This window comes from Salmo salar, chromosome ssa15 (assembly GCF_905237065.1).
Source record: "Salmo salar chromosome ssa15, Ssal_v3.1, whole genome shotgun sequence".
Lineage (NCBI taxonomy): Eukaryota > Metazoa > Chordata > Actinopteri > Salmoniformes > Salmonidae > Salmo > Salmo salar.
Window position 1 is genome coordinate 101,060,656 of NC_059456.1, and position 20,811 is coordinate 101,081,466.

At 43.3% G+C, this 20,811-nt stretch overlaps 1 protein-coding gene across 3 annotated transcripts in view; it reads left to right on the forward strand.

Moving 5' to 3' along the window:
• Window positions 1-9,911: 9,911 nt before the first annotated feature.
• The window catches only part of LOC106572836 (SRSF protein kinase 1), a 33,938-nt gene continuing 23,038 nt past the window's right edge, over window positions 9,912-20,811 (forward strand). For all 3 annotated transcript variants that reach the window (XR_006759358.1, XM_014147360.2, XM_045696438.1), the window contains exons 1-3: window positions 9,912-9,991; window positions 10,699-10,753; window positions 20,294-20,430. Coding sequence is in view for 2 of the 3 variants with exons in the window: in XM_014147360.2 (XP_014002835.2) it covers window positions 9,916-9,991; window positions 10,699-10,753; window positions 20,294-20,430 (268 nt within the window). In the remaining variant the exon portion in view is untranslated. The remainder of the gene's footprint in view (window positions 9,992-10,698; window positions 10,754-20,293; window positions 20,431-20,811) is intronic.

Sequence of the window (20,811 nt, forward strand, 5' to 3'; positions counted from 1 at the left end):
CACTGTGGCCCCATCCGATGATACCCCCGGACAGGGCCAAACAGGCAGGATATAATCTCCTTCCTCAGAGGGTTCCAGGTCTCTGTTCAGGCCTTGTCCTTCCAGGGATCTCCTTCTTCAGAGGGTTCCAGGTCTCCGTTCAGGCCTTGTCCTTCCAGGGATCTCCTTCCTCAGAGGGTTCCAGGTCTCTGTTCAGGCCTTGTCCTTCCAGGGATCTCCTTCCTCAGAGGGTTCCAGGTCTCTGTTCAGGCCTTGTCCTTCCAGGGATCTCCTTCCTCAGAGGGTTCCAGGTCTCTGTTCAGGCCTTGTCCTTCCAGGGATCTCCTTCTTCAGAGGGTTCCAGGTCTCCGTTCAGGCCTTGTCCTTCCAGGGATCTCCTTCCTCAGAGGGTTCCAGGTCTCCGTTCAGGCCTTGTCCTTCCAGGGATCTCCTTCCTCAGAGGGTTCCAGGTCTCTGTTCAGGCCTTGTCCTTCCAGGGATCTCCTTCCTCAGAGGGTTCCAGGTCTCTGTTCAGGCCTTGTCCTTCCAGGGATCTCCTTCCTCAGAGGGTTCCAGGTCTCTGTTCAGGCCTTGTCCTTCCAGGGATCTCCTTCTTCAGAGGGTTCAAAGGGTTCCAGGTCATGGGAGGATCTCATATTGCCTGTCAGCTCTTTCTCTTTCACAGAAATATCTCTCTCTCTGCTTGCCTCACATGCTGAAAAGGATTGGACACCATACTTACATGACCCTATTTTTATAAAGGTAAACCTCACCTGGTTCTTACATAAGTGGTATACACTATGTTCACTGAAAGGTAACAAAGGAAAACTATTGTAAAGTGAATACTATTTAGAGTAAGAATGATTGAAGTTATTGGGCCAATAAAAAACAAGTGTTGTCTTTTCAAGATTCCCACGTCATCTAACAGTGTTTACTGGTGTTGTACTGTAGGTGTACCAGTCAGACACCTTCTCCCTTCAAGCCCTGGGGGCCCAGTATGCTGTCGCTTTGATGGCCTTGCCAGTTCCTGACTTGTGGGATCAATTCTACCGTAGCAAAAATGTTCTCCACACACAGTAAATGTTCCTCATACTATACAGTACCGCATGCTGTTGGACATAAATGGAACACAGGAACATTGTTCACTAACATGTTTGCTTCCACTATGACGTTTTATTTTATTTTACCGTTTATTTACAATGAACCATTATCCAGTAAATTCAATGGAAACGGACCTGAACGACGCTGCACGTCATTTTAAATGGTCACATCCATATTGATCATGCCACACCTACCAAATGTACCGCAAGGGTGTTGATCTGATGAAGGGGGAAGTAAAGAGCAAGACAGATATTTACATTTTTAGTCATTTAGCTAACACTCTTATCCAGAGTGATTTACAGTAGTGAGTGCATATATTTTTGTACCGGTCCACCGTGGGAACTGAACCCACAACACTGGCGTTGCAAGCGCCTTGCTCTACCAGCTGAGAGCCACACGGGACAAACTGGGCCATAGGCGTAATGAGTGTCATCATCCCAGTTGGGCTCTGAAAACTCAGTGGCCATTGATTTATAACGACCGGGACTGTTAAATTGAATTGATTTGTGTAAAAAAACATATACAACAATATGTACAATGTATTCCCAGAGGATAGCACTTAAAAGTATGAATTAAAAGAGCTGTTTCCAAAGTGGTCCTCGATGGGGAACTATTCTGTGACTAGTGAGCCAAAATAAGCTTTTAAAAATTGCCTTGTTTTTATATGTTAAAAGGACTATATTATTGGTGCTGTGATAAGGGTTGGCTATGGGCTATGGTGGATAATTATAAATTCACTAGTCTCAGAGGATAACAGAAAACTGGAGTAAAAAAATATTGAAATCTATACATTTTCATGAGATGATTTTGGCATGTAAATATTGTTGTAAATAAATTACCACATTAACATATCTCTCAAGAAAATACCTCCAGCTGTACAGTATGTTCAGATCGCTACACTGCCAATAGATTGATCTCTACACTGCCAACAGATTGATCTCTACACTGCCAACAGATTGATCTCTAGACACCCTGGCCAACAGATTGATCTCTACACCCTGGCCAACAGATTGATCTCTATGCTGCCCACAGATTGATCTCCACACGCCGGCCAACAGATTGATCTCTACACTGCCAACAGATTGATCTCTACACTGCCAACAGATTGATCTCTATGCTGCCAACAGATTGATCTCTACACTGCCAACAGATTGATCTCTACACTGCCAACAGATTGATCTCCACATCCCGGCCAACAGATTGATCTCCACTCCCCGGCCAACAGATTGATCTCTACACCCCGGCCAACAGATTGATCTCCACACCCCAGCCAACAGATTAATCTCCACTCCCCGGCCAACAGATTGATCTCCACACCCCGGCCAACAGATTGATCTCCACACCCCGGCCAACAGATTGATCTCCACGTCCCGGCCAACAGATTGATCTCTACACGCCAGCCAACAGATTGATCTCCACACCCCGGCCAACAGATTGATCTCTACACGCCAGCCAACAGATTGATCTCCACACGCCGGCCAACAGATTGATCTCCACACCCCGGCCAACAGATTGATCTCCACACGCCGGCCAACAGATTAATCTCTACACCCCGGCCAACAGATTTAACATTATTTTTGAGATGTTGAAACAGACTATAAGATGAGGAAATTCTGATTGTGAAGCAAATTGTTGTATGATATGTGATCTTACTTTTAATTTAGTAAATACAAAATTCAGATGTATTTTATTGTACTGTGTGTTGTACGTGCTATGTAATGATAATGGTAATATTTATTTATTTAGCTAGCCTGAACAGCCGCTAGTGGTCGCTGTTAACCTGTTTATTGACAGTCTGACTATCTTCCGGTTAGGATTATAAACTAAAGATAGAATATAAACTAATTTGACAGTAAATTCATTCAATCCAGAAAAAAAGTAGCAATCAAATTAATATAGCTTTTCTTTGCAATAAGTTACATTTGATTTTATTCCTTGATTTTACTTTATAAATAAATTCAGAAACTGGATTTTGATTGGCTTTCCCAGTCAGTTGAGCTTGCCAGCTGAATAGGTTTTCACATCTCCATTCTGCTAGCAGCAGGATATTATGCTGGCAGCATAAGATAAGCTAAACTTTGGAAACATTTTGCACAGCAATGCAACTACCTAGGGAAAATACATATACCAGGATACCAGGATTTATTTAGAAAGTTTACACAAATACTCGTATGTTCAAACCAATGATGTATACTGAACAAAAATATAAACGCAATATGTAAAGTGTTGGTCCCATGTTTCATGAGCTAAAATAAAAGATCTCAGACTTTTTCCATATGCACAAAAAGCTTATTTCTGTGTACAAATGTGTTTACATTCCTGTTAGTGAGCATTTCTCCCGTGCCAAGATAATCCATCCACCAGGTGTGGCATATCAAGAAGCGGTTTAAACAGTATGATCATTACACAGGTGCACCTTGTGCTGGGGACAATAAAAGGGCACTCTAAAATGTGCAATTTTGTCACACAACACAATGCTACAGATGTCTCAAGTTGAGGGAGCATGCAATTGACATGATGATTGCAGGAATGTCCACCAGAGCTGTTGCAAGATAATTTAATGTTCATTTCTCTAACATAAGGCACCTCCAACGTTGTTTTAGAGAATTTGGCAGTACTCTAACCGGCCTCACAACCGCAGACCACGTGTATGGCGTTGTGTGGGCGAGTGGTTTGTTGAAGAAAGTGCCTCATGGTGGCAGTGGGGTTATGGTATGGACAGGTATAAGCTAAGGACAATGAACACAACGCATTTTATCTATATAAATTTGAATGCACATTCATCCACCGACATCACATCATGTTTCAGCATGATAATGCACAGCCCCATGTTGCAAGAATCTGTACACAATTCCTGGAAGCTGAAAATGTTCCACTTCTCCTATGGCCTGCATACTCACCAGACATGTAACCCATTGAGCATATTCGGGATGATCTGGATCGATGCGTACGACATCGTGTTCCAGTTCCCACCAATATCCAGCACCTTCGCTCAGCCATTGAAAAGAAGTGGGACAACATTCCACAGGCCACAATCAACAGTTTGATCAGCTCTATGCGAAGGAGATGTGTGTCTCTGCATGAAGCAAATGGTGGTCACACCAAATACTGACTGATTTTCTGATCCATGCTCTTACTTTTTTGGGGGGTATCTCTGAGCAACAGATGCATATCTGTATTCCCAGTCATGTGAAATCTCTAGATAAGGGCCTTATTTCAATTGGCTGTTTATATTTTTGTTCAGTGTACATATAAAACCCAGATGGCCAATGAGAGGCTTTGATGCCACTGGTCGGTCATATTGGCACTCCCCAGAAGAAGCAGTCCATAGGAATGACTGGAATTCTACAGTATTTCAATTAAATGTTTCAAGTACAAAATGACATGTATTTAAGTATTTTGTTTTAGTGGGGACAGTAACATTAGTAATCTGTAAAAAAATATATATACTTTAATGAAAATGTTTATATATATAGTTTAGCTCACATAATATAATTTAAAAGAATGCATTAAGGTGTCTGATAAGAGAATTATCTAATAAAGGTAAATTAATCAATAATCCATTATTAATTAGTAGTTATGTAGCATGGATAATGAATAATTAAAGTACTGAACGTTAGTCCCATAAGGTCTAGTAGAGACCCGGAAGGGAGAGAAATGTGTGTGTGTGTGATTAGTGGGCCTGAGGAAACTGTGGACATGTGTGTGGGTGAAGAGACCGGGAGTAGCCTTCAAGGTTCTCCTAATCTCGGGGGAAAGGAACAGGCAGCGCTGGATAGTGATCAACAGCGGTGGGAAGTCAGGGGAGGGATACTGTTCACCTACTGTTTGTGTGGAGGTGCGTGCGTAAACGGAGAGAGAGGATAAAATGAACTTCTTTGTTAATTTTGGGCTGAACGTTCTCGTGAATAAACTGTACGAACCTTTTGCAGATGCTGACTCTTTGCCTAATTATTATTAACCCATTGTCTTACAAACCTCGGGGATTAGTCAAAGCTTATTGATTGTTAATTATTATCATTAGGATAGAAAATTCCTATGACAGTGCCTATAATAGAAAACATTAATGAAGAAATTAATAAATGCATTTGCATAGTTTCCTAAATATTTTTTAACAATGTTGACAGAGTGCCAAGAAGGAAGCGGAGGCTATCAGTCACTCTAGTGCGCCTATCAGTCACTCTAGTTCCCCCTATCAGTCATCTAGTTCCTCCTATCAGTCACTCTAGTGCCCCCTATCAGTCACTCTAGTGCGCCTATAAGTCACTCTAGTTCCCCCTATCAGTCATCTAGTGCCCCCTATCAGTCATCTAGTTTCCCCTATCAGTCATCTAGTGCCCCCTATCAGTCATCTAGTGCCCCTATCAGTCATCTAGTGCCCCCTATCAGTCACTCTAGTGCCCCCTATCAGTCATCTACTGCTCCCTATCAGTCACTCTAGTGCCCCCTATCAGTCACTCTAGTGCCCCCTATCAGTCACTCTAGTGCCCCCTATCAGTCACTCTAGTGCCCCCTATCAGTCAACTAGTGCCCCCTATCAGTCACTCTAGTGCCCCTATCAGTCACTCTAGTGCCCCCTATCAGTCACTCTAGTGCCCCCTATCAGTCATCTAGTGCCCCCTATCAGTCATCTACTGCCCCCTATCAGTCATCTAGTGCCCCCTATCAGTCACTCTAGTGCCCCCTATCAGTCATCTAGTTCCCCCTATCAGTCATCTAGTTCCCCTATCAGTCATCTACTGCCCCCTATCAGTCATCTACTGCCCCCTATCAGTCATCTACTGCCCCCTATCAGTCACTCTAGTGCCCCCTATCAGTCATCTACTGCCCCCTATCAGTCATCTAGTGCCCCCTATCAGTCACTCTAGTGCCCCCTATCAGTCATCTAGTGCCCCCTATCAGTCACTCTAGTGCCCCCTATCAGTCATCTACTGCCCCCTATCAGTCACTCTAGTGCCCCCTATCAGTCATCTAGTGCCCCCTATCAGTCATCTAGTGCCCCTATCAGTCACTCTAGTGCCCCTATCAGTCACTCTAGTGCCCCCTATCAGTCACTCTAGTGCCCCTATCAGTCATCTACTGCCCCCTATCAGTCATCTAGTGCCCCCTATCAGTCACTCTAGTGCCCCCTATCAGTCATCTACTGCCCCCTATCAGTCACTCTAGTGCCCCCTATCAGTCATCTACTGCCCCCTATCAGTCATCTAGTGCCCCCTATCAGTCATCTAGTGCCCCCTATCAGTCATCTAGTGCCCCCTATCAGTCACTCTAGTGCCCCCTATCAGTCATCTAGTGCCCCCTATCAGTCATCTAGTGCCCCTTATCAGTCACTCTAGTGCCCCCTATCAGTCATCTAGTGCCCCCTATTAGTCATCTAGTGCCCCTATCAGTCATCTAGTGCCCCCTATCAGTCACTCTAGTGCCCCCTATCAGTCATCTAGTGCCCCCTATCAGTCATCTACTGCCCCCTATCAGTCATCTACTGCCCCCTATCAGTCATCTAGTGCCCCCTATCAGTCATCTACTGCCCCCTATCAGTCATCTAGTGCCCCCTATCAGTCACTCTAGTGCCCCCTATCAGTCATCTAGTGCCCCCTATCAGTCATCTAGTTCCCCTATCAGTCATCTACTGCCCCCCTATCAGTCATCTACTGCCCCCTATCAGTCATCTACTGCCCCCTATCAGTCACTCTAGTGCCCCCTATCAGTCATCTACTGCCCCCTATCAGTCATCTAGTGCCCCCTATCAGTCACTCTAGTGCCCCCTATCAGTCATCTAGTGCCCCCTATCAGTCACTCTAGTGCCCCCTATCAGTCATCTACTGCCCCCTATCAGTCACTCTAGTGCCCCCTATCAGTCATCTAGTGCCCCCTATCAGTCATCTAGTGCCCCTATCAGTCACTCTAGTGCCCCTATCAGTCACTCTAGTGCCCCCTATCAGTCACTCTAGTGCCCCTATCAGTCATCTACTGCCCCCTATCAGTCATCTACTGCCCCCTATCAGTCATCTAGTGCCCCTATCAGTCACTCTAGTGCCCCCTATCAGTCACTCTAGTGCCCCTATCAGTTCAAACCTATTTAAAAAGAGGGGGAGTATGCCATGCTGCTGAATATGTACGAGAGTCCCTCTCAAAACCTAAACATATTTGATTAGCAGAGACCCTACTACTACTTTTTCACCCCACTTTAGTTGAGACAGTAAGGTTTTTCCCCTCTATAGCCCAATGTGTAATACAGTGTATAGAGGGGCAATAGTAATGGCGTCTTTTTGTAGGCACTAACTCCGACCATGGTTCGTTGGACAAAACCTATGGGGAAATTAATGGGGTTTTTTTTGTAGGATGTTTGGGAAATCTTAGGAAATCTTATACGTTTTGTTCTATGAGATAATCTTCATGACCTAACGTTACTTTTCGTGCCTTTTGAAGCATTTATGGAATCATAAAAAGCGCATAATTGCTTCATAATTCATAAAGGTCATATTAACTGACTGACTCTGTACCGGCACCCCCCTGTATATACTGTTATTTTTTACTGCTCCTCTTTAATTACTTGTTACTTTTATCTCTTATTATTATCCGTATTTTTTTAAACTGCATTGTCGGTTAATAAGGGCTCGTAAGTAAGAATTTCACTGTAAGGTCTACACCTGTTGTATTCAGCATTTCACTGTAAGGTCTACTACACCTGTTGTATTCAGCATTTCACTGTAAGGTCTACTACACCTGTTGTATTCAGCATTTCACTGTAAGGTCTACTACACCTGTTGTATTCAGCATTTCACTGTAAGGTCTACTACACCTGTTGTATTCAGCATTTCACTGTAAGGTCTACTACACCTGTTGTATTCAGCATTTCACTGTAAGGTCTACACCTGTTGTATTCAGCATTTCACTGTAAGGTCTACTACAGCTGTTGTATTCAGCATTTCACTGTAAGGTCTACACCTATTGTATTTGGCGCATGTGACTAATCACATTTGATTTGATATCTCATAGAACAAAACGTATCAGATCTCCCAAGCCTGTGTTAACGTCAGACCTTTCTTTCGGCGTTTATCCCAATGCCCTATTCTTTCCCAATTCATTTTCCCCATATGAACGACTGAAAGAACCAGAGGTAACTCCTTTCCAGGTTTTATGACTACAAGCTGACGAGCTCTATTGCATTGGGGGCAATGGAGGGGGCGAAGTAAAAAGCAATGGAGAGGGCAGAGTAAAAAGCCAGCAGCAGTCTGTGTGACACAGTCCCCCTAAACAACAAATCATATTTGGTTAGTAGAGACATTACTGAATAATTTCCACCCTACTAGCTGAGACCGATGAGTTTTTTTTCTCTACAGCACAATATCCTTAACATACCAATCTCAACATTTGTATTTTTTTCATTATTGGTGTTAAAATATAACATTTCTTTGTTTTGATAAATTACTTATTGCATTTTATTAGCACAATAAAAGTGGCCATTGATTAAAAATATATATATATATATTTTGAATCAGTTATAGATGGGTTATCTTACAACATTACTAAAAGGATGTGCATACTTAAATGGGGCAGAAGCATGTGAGTTGTTGTGGTGCTAGTTGGCCAGATACACCACATGACCAAAAGTATGTGGACAGCTGCTCGTCGAACATCTCATTCCAAATTCATGGGAATTAATATGGAGTTGGTCCCCCCCCTTTGCTGCTATAACAGCCTCCACTCTTCTGGGAAGGCTTTCCACTAGATGTTGGAACATTTCTGCAGGGACTTAATTCCATTCAGCCGCAAGGGCATTAGTGAGGTCGGGCATTGATGTTGGGCGATTAGGCCAGGCTTGCAGTCGGCATTCCATTTAATCCCAAAGGTGTTCGATGTAGTTGAGGTCAGGGCTCTGTGCAGGCCAGTCAAGTTCTTCCACATTGATCTCGACAAACCATTTCTGTGTGGAAATCACTTTGTGCACAGGGGCATTGTCACGCTGAAACAGGAAAGGGCTTTCCCCAAACTGTTGCCATAAAGTTGAAAGCACAGAATTGTCTAGAATGTCATTGTCTGCTGTATCGTTAAGATTTCCCTGCACTGGAACTAAGGGCCCTGAACCATGAAAAACAGCCCCAGACCATTATTCCTCCTCCACCAAACTTTACAGTTGGCACTATGCATTCGGGCAGGTAGCGTTCTCCTGGCCTCCACCAAACCCAGATTCGTCTGTCGGACTGCTATATGGTGAAGCGTGATTCATCACACCAGAGAACGCGTTTCCACTGCTCCAGAGTCCAATGGCGGTGAGCTTTACACAACTCCAGCTGACACTCGGCCATGGAAACCAATTTCATGAAGCTCCCGACAAACAGTTCTTGTGTGCTGAAGTTGCTTCCAGAGGCAGTTTGGAACTCGGTAGTGAGTGTTGCAGCCGAGGACAGACGATTTTTATGCACTACGCGCTTCAGCACTCGGTGGTCCCATTCTGTGAGCTTGTTTGGCCTACCACTTAGTGGCTGAGCCGTTGTTACTCCTAGACGTTTCCACTTCACAATAACAGCACTTACATTTGACCAGGCAGCTCTAGCAGTGCAGAAATATGATGAACTGACTTGTTGGAAAAGTGGCATCCCATGACGGTGCCATGTTGAAAGTCAATGAGCTCTTCTGTACGGGCCATGCTATTGCCAATGTTTGTCTATGGAGATGTATTTATGTTTTCAATAAAACATTGGAGACCAAACATAGTTTACATGTTGTCAACAATCGAAGCCAACCCCGTCTGTTTGCCACATAGTTGCGTACGCGTCGGTTTTGTTGGTGTTGAAACGTGGGCTTTTAATTTGAAGGTTTTGGTCATTACATATGCACGTGACGTCATCCTTTGTGCTGTTGGCAGAACGAAGATCTGCGAGCTACCCGGCCAACATGGAGAGAAAAGGTAATTGTTATAAAGGCATAAAATACACAATGAATCAGTTTGGTGTTCACATAATATATGAACAAACGTGATTTTAGTGTCGTATTTAAAGTTACTGTTCATTGTATCGACGTACTCTTATGTACGAAATGTTTTGTGGAATTGCATGTCTCCTGCTAAACTGAACGCCAGGCAAGCACTGGCGCAGCTAGCTAATGCTAACTAAGCTAGTACCATCAACCTGACCCCTTAACTACAATCCATTGATTTAATGTCATTGCTAACTATGACAAAGTAATTGAGTAAACGTGGAGGGAGTCATGTATTGTTTGTACGATTGGCATTAGCAGATCTTCAGTGAGCGGTGGGTTGCGCGCTAGCTGGCCAAACATCGCACTTGTCTCTTCCTTTTTTTTAAAAGAAAGACGTTATTGAATATCTTCAACCAGTAGCTCACTTATGTATCTAATGCGACCATAAATGTAATTTGTCCTAACAATGTTTCCTGCGACAATAGTTAGTTAACAACTGTGGCTAATGTTAGCTGGCTAATAATTCATTTGCTAGTTACCTCACAGCCAGTTTTCAAATGTCGTTGGATAGCTAGCAAGCACATAGCGTTCCGTCCAGTGAGTCACTACATGGAAACATAGCTAGCTAAATATACTGGTTAACCAGTCAACTGATGGCTACCTAGATATTGAATACATGTCTTTTCATTGCATTAGTTCTAGCTCTTCAAGCGAGGAAGAAGAGGGCAAAAGCGAAGAAGTCCAGCAAGAAGTGAGTCATTCTGCAGTGCACGAACATACTGGTCAACAAACATGTCTTTCCGCGCTACACTTGGCTATATCTAATGACACAGGCATTTTGTTTTTTACCAAGAGCATTGAATTAGCTGGAGGCCCGAGGTCCAGTTTCCGTCCTAAAAAGTACTGACTGACTGGGCGTTGTGGTCTGTGACAGTCACATTACTAGTAGACTACACGTGCTGTCTGTTGCTGTCCACTCCAGACTGTACAGCAGACAGCTCTGATTTTGCAATAGCCATCCGTTTTCTACCACACACACCATAACACCTAGTTAATGATTTATTTAGGTTGAAGTACAGTTGCTAGTGAAACTCTCCACACCCCTTGCACAGTCTTCACATTTTGCTGCCATAAAATAAAAAAAGGGATTACATTCAAATGTTCCCCTATCGATCTACACAACCTATTCCACTTAGAAATACAACATGAGGATGTATTGATTGTCTTCACATCCCATAGTTAATACTTGGTGAAGCACCTTTTGGCAGCTGTGAATTGTTCTGAATAATAATCTACTGACCTTGCACAACTCTTAGGGCAACATACTGTATATCCATTATTTCTGTCAAACTTCCTCAAGCTCAGTCAATCTGGTTGGGAATCATTGATGGAGAGCAATTGTCAAACCTTGTCTCAGATTTTTTATATTTTTTAAAGCAGATTTAAGTCAGGAAGGAGACTGGACCATTCAGGAACACAACAACTCTTGGAAAGCAATTCTGGTTTGTCTTTGGCACAAGAAAATAAAATGTTTTCAGAAGACTGAGGTGTGATGTTATGGGTATGCATGTTACCTGGGCTTTGCTCCTTTCATTTTGATTGTAACAAACTCCCCAGTCCCTGTGGGTGGTACGCATACCCATAGCATGATGCTGCCACCACAACACTTGAAATTACAAAAGGATCTAAGTTGCATTCACTCCACATTACTGGCCAGTATGACAAAGTGAAAAGAAGGAAGCATGTGTTAAAAAAATTCCACTCCAAATCATCCATTCTGTTTGCTACGAGGCCGTTAAGTAATGCTGCAAGACAACACGGCAAAGACACTAACCTTTTGACCTAAATTACAAACTACAGCTTTGGTTCAAATCCAAAGCAACACACAACCAAGTGAAAACCCTCTGTATTTTCAAGTGTTGTTGTGGCAGTATTAGGGGTCTGACCATATAAACAAAATGAATAATTTTACCCCCCACAATTTATATCACTGTGCCGTTATCACAAAACAGATTATTTTCATAGGCTGATGAGATCTTTTAAATTTTTGTTGTGATTATAAGTCAGTTATCATGACCTTTATTGTTTTTTTGCTTCTCATTACCGAAATGCTCCAAAATTCACAAAGTGACGTTAGCTGATAGAACAAAATGAAATAAGATGTCCTATGCTTGTTTACCACTGACCTTATTTTCAGCGTTTATAAACAACACATTAATTTCCCCGTAGGCTTTGACCAACGAACTATGACGGCGTTGTTGCCTACAAAATGATACCATTACCATTTCTCTCCTACATGCCAAAGACACAGCCTACACCTCTCCTACATGCCAAAGACACAGCCTACACCTCTCCTACATGCCAAAGACACAGCCTACACCTCTCCTACATGCCAAAGACGCAGCCTACACCTCTCCTACATGCCAAAGACGCAGCCTACACCTCTCCTACATGCCAAAGACGCAGCCTACACCTCTCCTACATGCCAAAGACGCAGCCTACACCTCTCCTACATGCCAAAGACGCAGCCTACACCTCTCCTACATGCCAAAGACGCAGCCTACACCTCTCCTACATGCCAAAGACGCAGCCTACACCTCTCCTACATGCCAAAGACGCAGCCTACACCTCTCCTACATGCCAAAGACACAGCCTACACCTCTCCTACATGCCAAAGACACAGCCTACACCTCTCCTACATGCCAAAGACACAGCCTACACCTCTCCTACATGCCAAAGACACAGCCTACACCTCTCCTCTTTCCAAGAGGGGTTGAGGATTCCTGTTTTCATGACACTGACCAGGTGAAAGCTATGATCCCTTATTGATGTCACTTGTTAAATCCACTTCAATCAGTGTAGATGAAGGGGAGGAGACAGGTTAAATAAGGATTTTTAAGATTTGAGATCGTCTGTGTGTGCCATTCAGAGGGGGGTAGTAGGTGCCAGGCGCACCGGTTTGTGTCAAGAACTGCAACACTGCTGGGATTTTTATACTCAACGGTTTTCTGTGTGTATCAACAATGGTCCACCACCCAAAGGATATCCAGCCAACTTGACATAACTGTGGGAAGCATTGGAGTCAACATGGGCCAGCATCCCTGTGGAATGCTGTCAACACCTTGTAGAGTCCATGCCCTGACGAATTGAGGCTGTTCTGAGGGCAAAGGGGGGTGCAACTCAATATTAAGACTGTGTTCTTAATGTTTTGTACACTCAGTGTATGTGGTGTTGTAGAAAATGCAGTGCATGCTTTGTGTGAAGTTTCTAAATGACTTTGAATGGTACCTGTCCTTTTGGTTTCCATAGCAGAAGTTGATTCATTATAGGCTTTGAGTGTTTGAACTATATGGTCTCTGGCTGATCTATTCTCTGTAGGCAGAACGAATGCAGTGTATCTGGAAATGTCATGAGCTAATAATATCAATATTTACATAGTGACATCACACCTGTGTGTGGTTGTGACTCTGACCACGGCACGCCCAAGGCAGATATGGACACCTGGATGCATACTGCAGGACTACTCCTGGGGGTCTGGATGCATACTGCAGGGCTACTCCTGGGGGTCTGAATGCATACTGCAGGGCTACTCCTGGGGGTCTGGATGCATACTGCAGGGCTACTCCTGGGGGTCTGAATGCATACTGCAGGGCTACTCCTGGGGGTCTGGATGCATACTGCAGGGCTACTCCTGGGGGTCTGGATGCATACTGCATGGCTACTCCTGGGGGTCTGAATGCATACTGCAGGGCTACTCCTGGGGGTCTGGATGCATACTGCAGGACTACTCCTGGGGGTCTGGATGCATACTGCAGGGCTACTCCTGGGGGTCTGAATGCATACAGCAGGACTACTCCTGGGGGTCTGAATGCATACTGCAGGACTACTCCTGGGGGTCTGGATGCATACTGCAGGGCTACTCCTGGGGGTCTGGATGCATACTGCAGGGCTACTCCTGGGGGTCTGAATGCATACTGCAGGGCTACTCCTGGGGGTCTGAATGCATACTGCAGGGCTACTCCTGGGGGTCTGGATGCATACTGCAGGGCTACTCCTGGGGGTCTGGATGCATACTGCAGGGCTACTCCTGGGGCTCTGGATGCATACTGCAGGGCTACTCCTGGGGGTCTGAATGCATACTGCAGGGCTACTCCTGGGGGTCTGGATGCATACTGCAGGGCTACTCCTGGGGGTCTGGATGCATACTGCAGGACTACTCCTGGGGGTCTGGATGCATACTGCAGGGCTACTCCTGGGCGTCTGGATGCATACTGCAGGGCTACTCCTGGGGGTCTGGATGCATACTGCAGGGCTACTCCTGGGGGTCTGGATGCATACTGCAGGACTACTCCTGGGGGTCTGGATGCACACTTCTGTTTTCTTGTTTCCATCTGACAGTTACTTGTACTCAGTTAATTTGTTAATTGGTGTCCCAGGTCTACAGTAAATCAGTCCCTAATTATATATCACAAGATATAAAGCCGCCAGAAGTAACTGGGTCAGATTTAAGTATCCCTGTTACGGCAGGTACACAGTTTAGTACACATGTTGGTGACTCTTGACCCTGTCCAGAACGACATTATACCTCAAGTAATCCTATAACACCCATTTTGAATATTGTGAATGATGTACAGTATATTAGTTAATCCTGTTTAGGGTTGCAAAGGGTCGGGTTGCAAAGGGTCGGAAACATTCCGGTACATTTGTGTAATTTTTCCGGAAATGTTCCATGGGAAGTTAAGCCCGAGAATTTGGGTAATTTTGCCTAAACTCATCAAAAAAGTTAGCTTATAACAGTGAACCTTTTTGTGGGATACACATAAGGCAATTCTAGGTGTTGTGGCATATTTTGGTTAAACTATCCCCAATTCAATGGAATTGCAACCCTCTGCATGCACAGTGCATTCTTCCATCACATGTACAGCTGATTCTCAAGATCCTGCACACTAATGAGATGCTATTGAGCCCACACTACTACACTGTCTGAGCCAAGGACTACATGCTTTCTGGTAAGTTTTGATTACAATACTGGGTGGGGTGAATATATTTTATATGACATGCATGATTTTTTGTTAATTAGTAAATAGTAGCCTACAGCAAAGTGTGTTTAAATCATTTCTAACTTGTTAACATTTTCTGCTAATTAGTTTTTGCTACCATGTGGGCTTTAGCTTGTTTGAGCCTGCTTACTGAGTGTTAATTCACCTGTTTCCATACATGTTTGATTTTAAAACATGTATCTTACAAAGGAGTTGTTTAATCTAACTGCTTAACTATTTATCTGTACATGGAATTGTATTTTTTTTACAAATGTTTTCTAATCTTTACAGGAAAATGGCACGGGCACTATCTGATGTGTGGAGACATTTCACTGCAGCTAATGTAGAAGGAAAAGCTGTGGACATTTGCAAATACTGTGCCAAATCATATGTGGAGAATGCAACAAAGATGCAGAATCATCAGGCCATGTGAATAAAGACTCACAAGTCCCTTTACTTCTATTCGAGGTGAAAATGAGCATCCTGTCTGGTGCAGAGATCAACAAGGCCTATGGTGTCACTACCGTGTCTCTCCACCTCGGTCTGGATGAGGGCAAGGTTCTTGGCAGTCTGGCGAAGTACACTTCCAAGAAAGGGCTTTGGGATGGAGATGCAATATTGCAGTTGTGCCGACATATCTCATCAGCCACCTGGTAGAAGGGACTTTGTGGATCTGAGGCTCTTTCCCCTGTTGCCTCCAAATCCCACCAACATCAGCTGCCTCAGAGTGCAACTGGTCCTTGTTTGGGAACACGCACACCAAAGCACGCAACAGGTTGACCAATACAAGGGTTGAAAAAATAGTGGCCGTCTGGGCAAATTTGAGGCTTTTGAGCATGACAACGAGCCATCCTCAACAAGGTTGGAAAGTGACAGTGAAGATGAGTCCTCAGTCTGATGTTCTAGAGGTGGACATTGAGGAGGTCCAGGGAGAAGACATGGAAGCCTGAGAGGAAGACAACCAAAGCATTAGTTTCTAGACTATCATTTCACAGATGTATGTTGAAAACGTTTTTGGGAGATGCGCTGGATCATTGGGGATCATTTAATATTCCCTTTCTTTTGTTGTTCAGTGAAATCATCCCATGTGAAGAGTCACCTCATTTAATTAGTTCAATTCATAACTAAATTATATATATGTTTTCTGTTGAAATGATTTAATCATTTGCAATTGTCTACTTATGATAAGGTGTAATCAGTTATGTTTCTGTCTCCATATGATATGGTAAATATATCCAATGCAAAAAACAATCTACATTTTAAATGGTATTCATTTGCATATATTTCCATTAATTCCCATATATTCCTGTTAATTACCACGGAAAGTTTCCACCTCTTGAATGTTCCCCAAAATGTGCAACCCTTGTCCTGTTATAGAAAGGATTCAGATTGTGGTTTAACCCCAACAGCCGACCCACACTATGCCATCACACATGGCAGACATCCTGTGTTATGTAATGCCTATTTGCTGCGCTGCTATATTTATAACAGCAGGAGAACGATGAAGTTCTCAGCACGGGTTAACTGAAGCGTGACATTATGGATGGTGGAAATGCCCTGCCCATTAAGGCATTATCAGAGCTTATGGCAGTTTCTGCTAAAGAACAACACAGCCCAGCCTCTGCAACCCAGAACAACACAGCCTAGTCTCTGCAACCCAGAACAACACAGCCTAGCCTCTGCAACCCAGAACAACACAGCCTAGCCTCTGCAACCCAGAACAACACAGCCTAGCCTCTGCAACCCAGAACAACACAGCCTAGCCTCTGCAACCCAGAACAATACAGCCTAGCCTCTGCAACCCAGAACAATACAGCCTAGCCTCTGCAACCCAGAACAACACAGCCTAACCTAGCCTCATAAGCACCCAGATCCAAATATTGTCACGAGACTTCACATTAGCCTAGATAGGCAAAGAGTTCTGGCAAGTCATTTTTGTATTTTTCTAACAATGGATTTCCTCACTGCAGTCATCCTATGTATGTGAATAACTTGAGTTTATTTCTAGAGCAGTAAGGCAGTTAGCTAGTTAGCTGGCTGTCACACTGCTTTGAGATGTCTTGAATGGAAAGGGCAACAGTCCTGTATCAAATGTCAGTCTAAATGCCAAGGCAAGTCACTCATCTCTAGGGAAAAAAGTTTGTTTCATCCATGGGAAAATTGATATTTTTATGAAAGAGGTGGTAGAATGTAATACTGCATTTACCGTGCGAGACGATGTTAAAATTTGATAATCTATATGATATTTTGTTATTATTTTACTGTAGTTACTGCATCACTCATACTAGACTGTCCTCCAGGCAGCCAGCCCACCCCAGGGGGACAGCGTCCCAGCAGCAACCTGAAACAGAGGCCTCTATGTTCTAAAAACAGTGCTTTCAGGAAGTATTCATACCTCTTGTCTTATTCCATGTTTTGTTACAGCCCGAATTCAGAATTGATTACTTCAAAAAAAAAAAAAATCTCTCACCTATCTACACACACAATAACCCATAATGACAATGTGAAAGCATGTTTTTAGAAATATTAGCAAATATATTGAATTAAATACAGATCTCATTTGCATAAGTATTCACACCCCTGAGTCAATACTTTGTAGAAGCACCTTTGGTGGCAATTATAGCTTTGAGTCGTCTTGGGTATGTCTGTCAGCTTTGAGTCGTCTTGATTTGGGGATTTTCTCAAGCTCTGTTAAGTAAAATGTGGCACAGCGGTGAACAGCAATCTTCAAGTCTTTCCACAATGGCATTCAAGTCTGGGCTTTGGCTGGGCCACTCAAGGACTTTCACATTCTTGTTCTGAAGCCATTCCAACGTTGCTTTGGGTCATTGTCCTGTTGGAACGTAAATCTTCGCCCCAGTCTGTTGTTTGCACTCTGAAGCAAGTTATCATCAAGGATTTGCCTGTATTTGGTTCCATTCATTGTTCCCTCTATCCTTACAAGTGTCCCAGTCCCTGCTGCTGAAAAGCATCCCCCATATCACGTTGCTGCCACCACCATGCTTCACGGTAGGGATAGTGTTAGATGGGTGATGAGCTGTACCTGGTTTTCTCCAGACATGGCGATTTGCATTCAGGCTAAAGTTCCATTTATTTCTCATTAGACCACAATCTTTATGCTCGAAAGCTTGGAGTTTTTGCAAAATCCTCCAAGCATGCTGTTATGTACCATTTTTCTCAGGAGTGGCTTCTGTCTGGCCACTCTCCCATAAAGCCCAGATGGTTGAAGTGCTGTAGAGGCTGTTGTCCTTCTGGAAGGTTCTCCCATCTCAGCCTAGGAACTCTGTAGTTCAGTCAGTGGTCATTGGGTTCTTGGTCACCTCCCTGACCAAGGTCCTTCTTGCCCGGTTGCTCAGTTTGGTCAGATGGCCAGCTCTAGTCAGTCTGGGTAGATACATATTTTTTTATATTCCCAATGATGGAGACCACTGTGCTCTTGGAAACTGTCAACACTATAGACTTTTTATACCCTTTCCCCAGATATGCCTCATCACAATTCTATTTATTTATTTATTTATTTATTTATTTTATTTAACCTTTAACTAGGCAAGTCAGTTAACTTCTTATGGGTACCTGGACGGTAGCGTCCCACCTGGCCAACATCCAGTGAAATTTCAGAGTGCGAAATTCAAAAATACTAAATTCAAATATTTAACATTCTTGAAAATATATGTGTTATACATCAAAATAAAGCTTAACTTCTTGTTAATCCAGCCACTGTCAGATTTCAAAAAGGCTTTACAGCAAAAGCACACCATGAGATTATCTGAGGACAGCGCCCAGCACACAAAACATGACATACAGTTACCAGCCATGTAGATTAGTCAACGAAAGTCAGAAATGGCAATAAAATTAATCACTTACCTTTTTGATCTTCGTATGGTTGCACTCACAAGACTCCCTGTCACACAAATGTCCAATAAAGTCCCTCTTTATATCCAAAAACCTCAGTTTTGTTGTGCCGCGTTTTGTTCAGTAATCCAATGGCTCAAAGGCAGTCACAACAGGCAGATGACAAAATCCAAATAGTATCCGTAAAGTGCGTAGAAACATGTCAAACGATGTTTATAATCAAGCCTCAGGTTGTTTTTGGCCTATATAATCGATAATATTTCAACCGGACAATCGCGTCGTCAATATAAAAGAAACAAAGGCGCGCTCTCGGTCGCACGCAGAAAACGGGTCTGGCGACTTCCCAGGGTCCACTCACTCAGTGGTCTTACTCCCTCCTTTTTCAGAATACAAGCCTGAAACAATTTCTAAAGACTGTTGACATCTAGTGGAAGCAATAGGAAGTGCAGTTTGAGTCCTAAGTCATGGGATACTGTATAGGCATTCAATATAAAACTACAAACATAAAAAAAAATCCCACTTCCTAGATGGATTTTTCTCAGGTTTTCGCCTGCCATATCAGTTCTGTTATACTCACAATCAGTTCTGTTATACTCACAGTCATTATTTTAACAGTTCTGGAAACTGTTGAGTGTTTACTATCCAAATCTACCAATTATATGCATATCCAAGCTTCTGGGCCTGAGTCACAGGCAGTTTACTTTGGGCACGCTTTTCATCCGGAGGTGAAAGTAGTGCCCCCTACCCTAGTGAGGTTAAGAACAAATTCTTATTTACAATGTCGGCCTAGGAACAGTGGGTTAACTGCCTTGTTCAGGGGCAGAACGACAGATTTGTACCTTGTCAGCTCGGGGGTTTGATCAAGCAACCTTTGTTACTGGCCCAACGTTTTAACCACAAGGCTACCTGCCATCCCTATCTATCTTGGAGATCTACGGACAATTCCTTGGATTTCATGCTATAGTTTCTGCTCTGACATGCACTGTTAACAATAGGACCTTTTTATATAGACAGGTGTGTTGCTTTTTACATTGCGTCCAAACAATTGAATTGGCTACAGGTGGATTCCAATCAAGTTGTAGCGACGTCTCAAGTATGATCAAAGGAAATTGGATGAACCGGAGCTCAAATTTGGAGCGTCATAGCGAAGGGGTGTGAATACTTACGTAAATTCGTTTTCTGTATTTTATTTTCAATACATTTGCAAAATTGTCTAAACATGTTTTCAATTTGTCATTATGAGTATTGGGTGTAGGTGGGTGAAAATTATTTTTAATCAATTTTGAATTCAGGCTGTAACAAGAAAATGTGCAATAAGTCAAGGGGTATGAATACTTTCTGAAGGCACTATGTTCTGTTATTGTTGTTATACCGTCATAACATTCATGTGTGTCTTCCAGGCATCCAGCCCACCCCAGGGGGACCGCAGCCCAGCAGCAGCCCCAACCAGAGGCCTCTCCCCAGGAACCAGATGAGCCTGAGGAGATCCTAGGCTCTGATGACGAGGAGCAGGAGGACCCCAACGACTACTGCAAAGGTGAGTTGTCCTTAAATACACTTGATGTCCTAGAGGTCATCCAGGAAGTACCCGGGACTCCACTCAGTTGCCACGGAACTCGGATCTGGGTGAAAAGAAGTGAAATACCCACAGTATCCACAATTATATTTGAAGAGTTTAGTTCCAAAACTGAAATGCAAATTTCGCGCATTTACATTTTAATGAAATAAAAGCTGAAATAAAAGATCCCAGAAAGTTTCCATATGCACAAAAAGCTTAATTTTCTTATTTTGTGTATAAATTTCTTCACTTCCCTGTTAGTGAACATTTCTCCTTTGCCAAGATAATCCATCCACCTGACAGGTGTGGTATATCAAGAAGCTGATTAAACTGCATGATCATTACACAGGTGAACCTGGC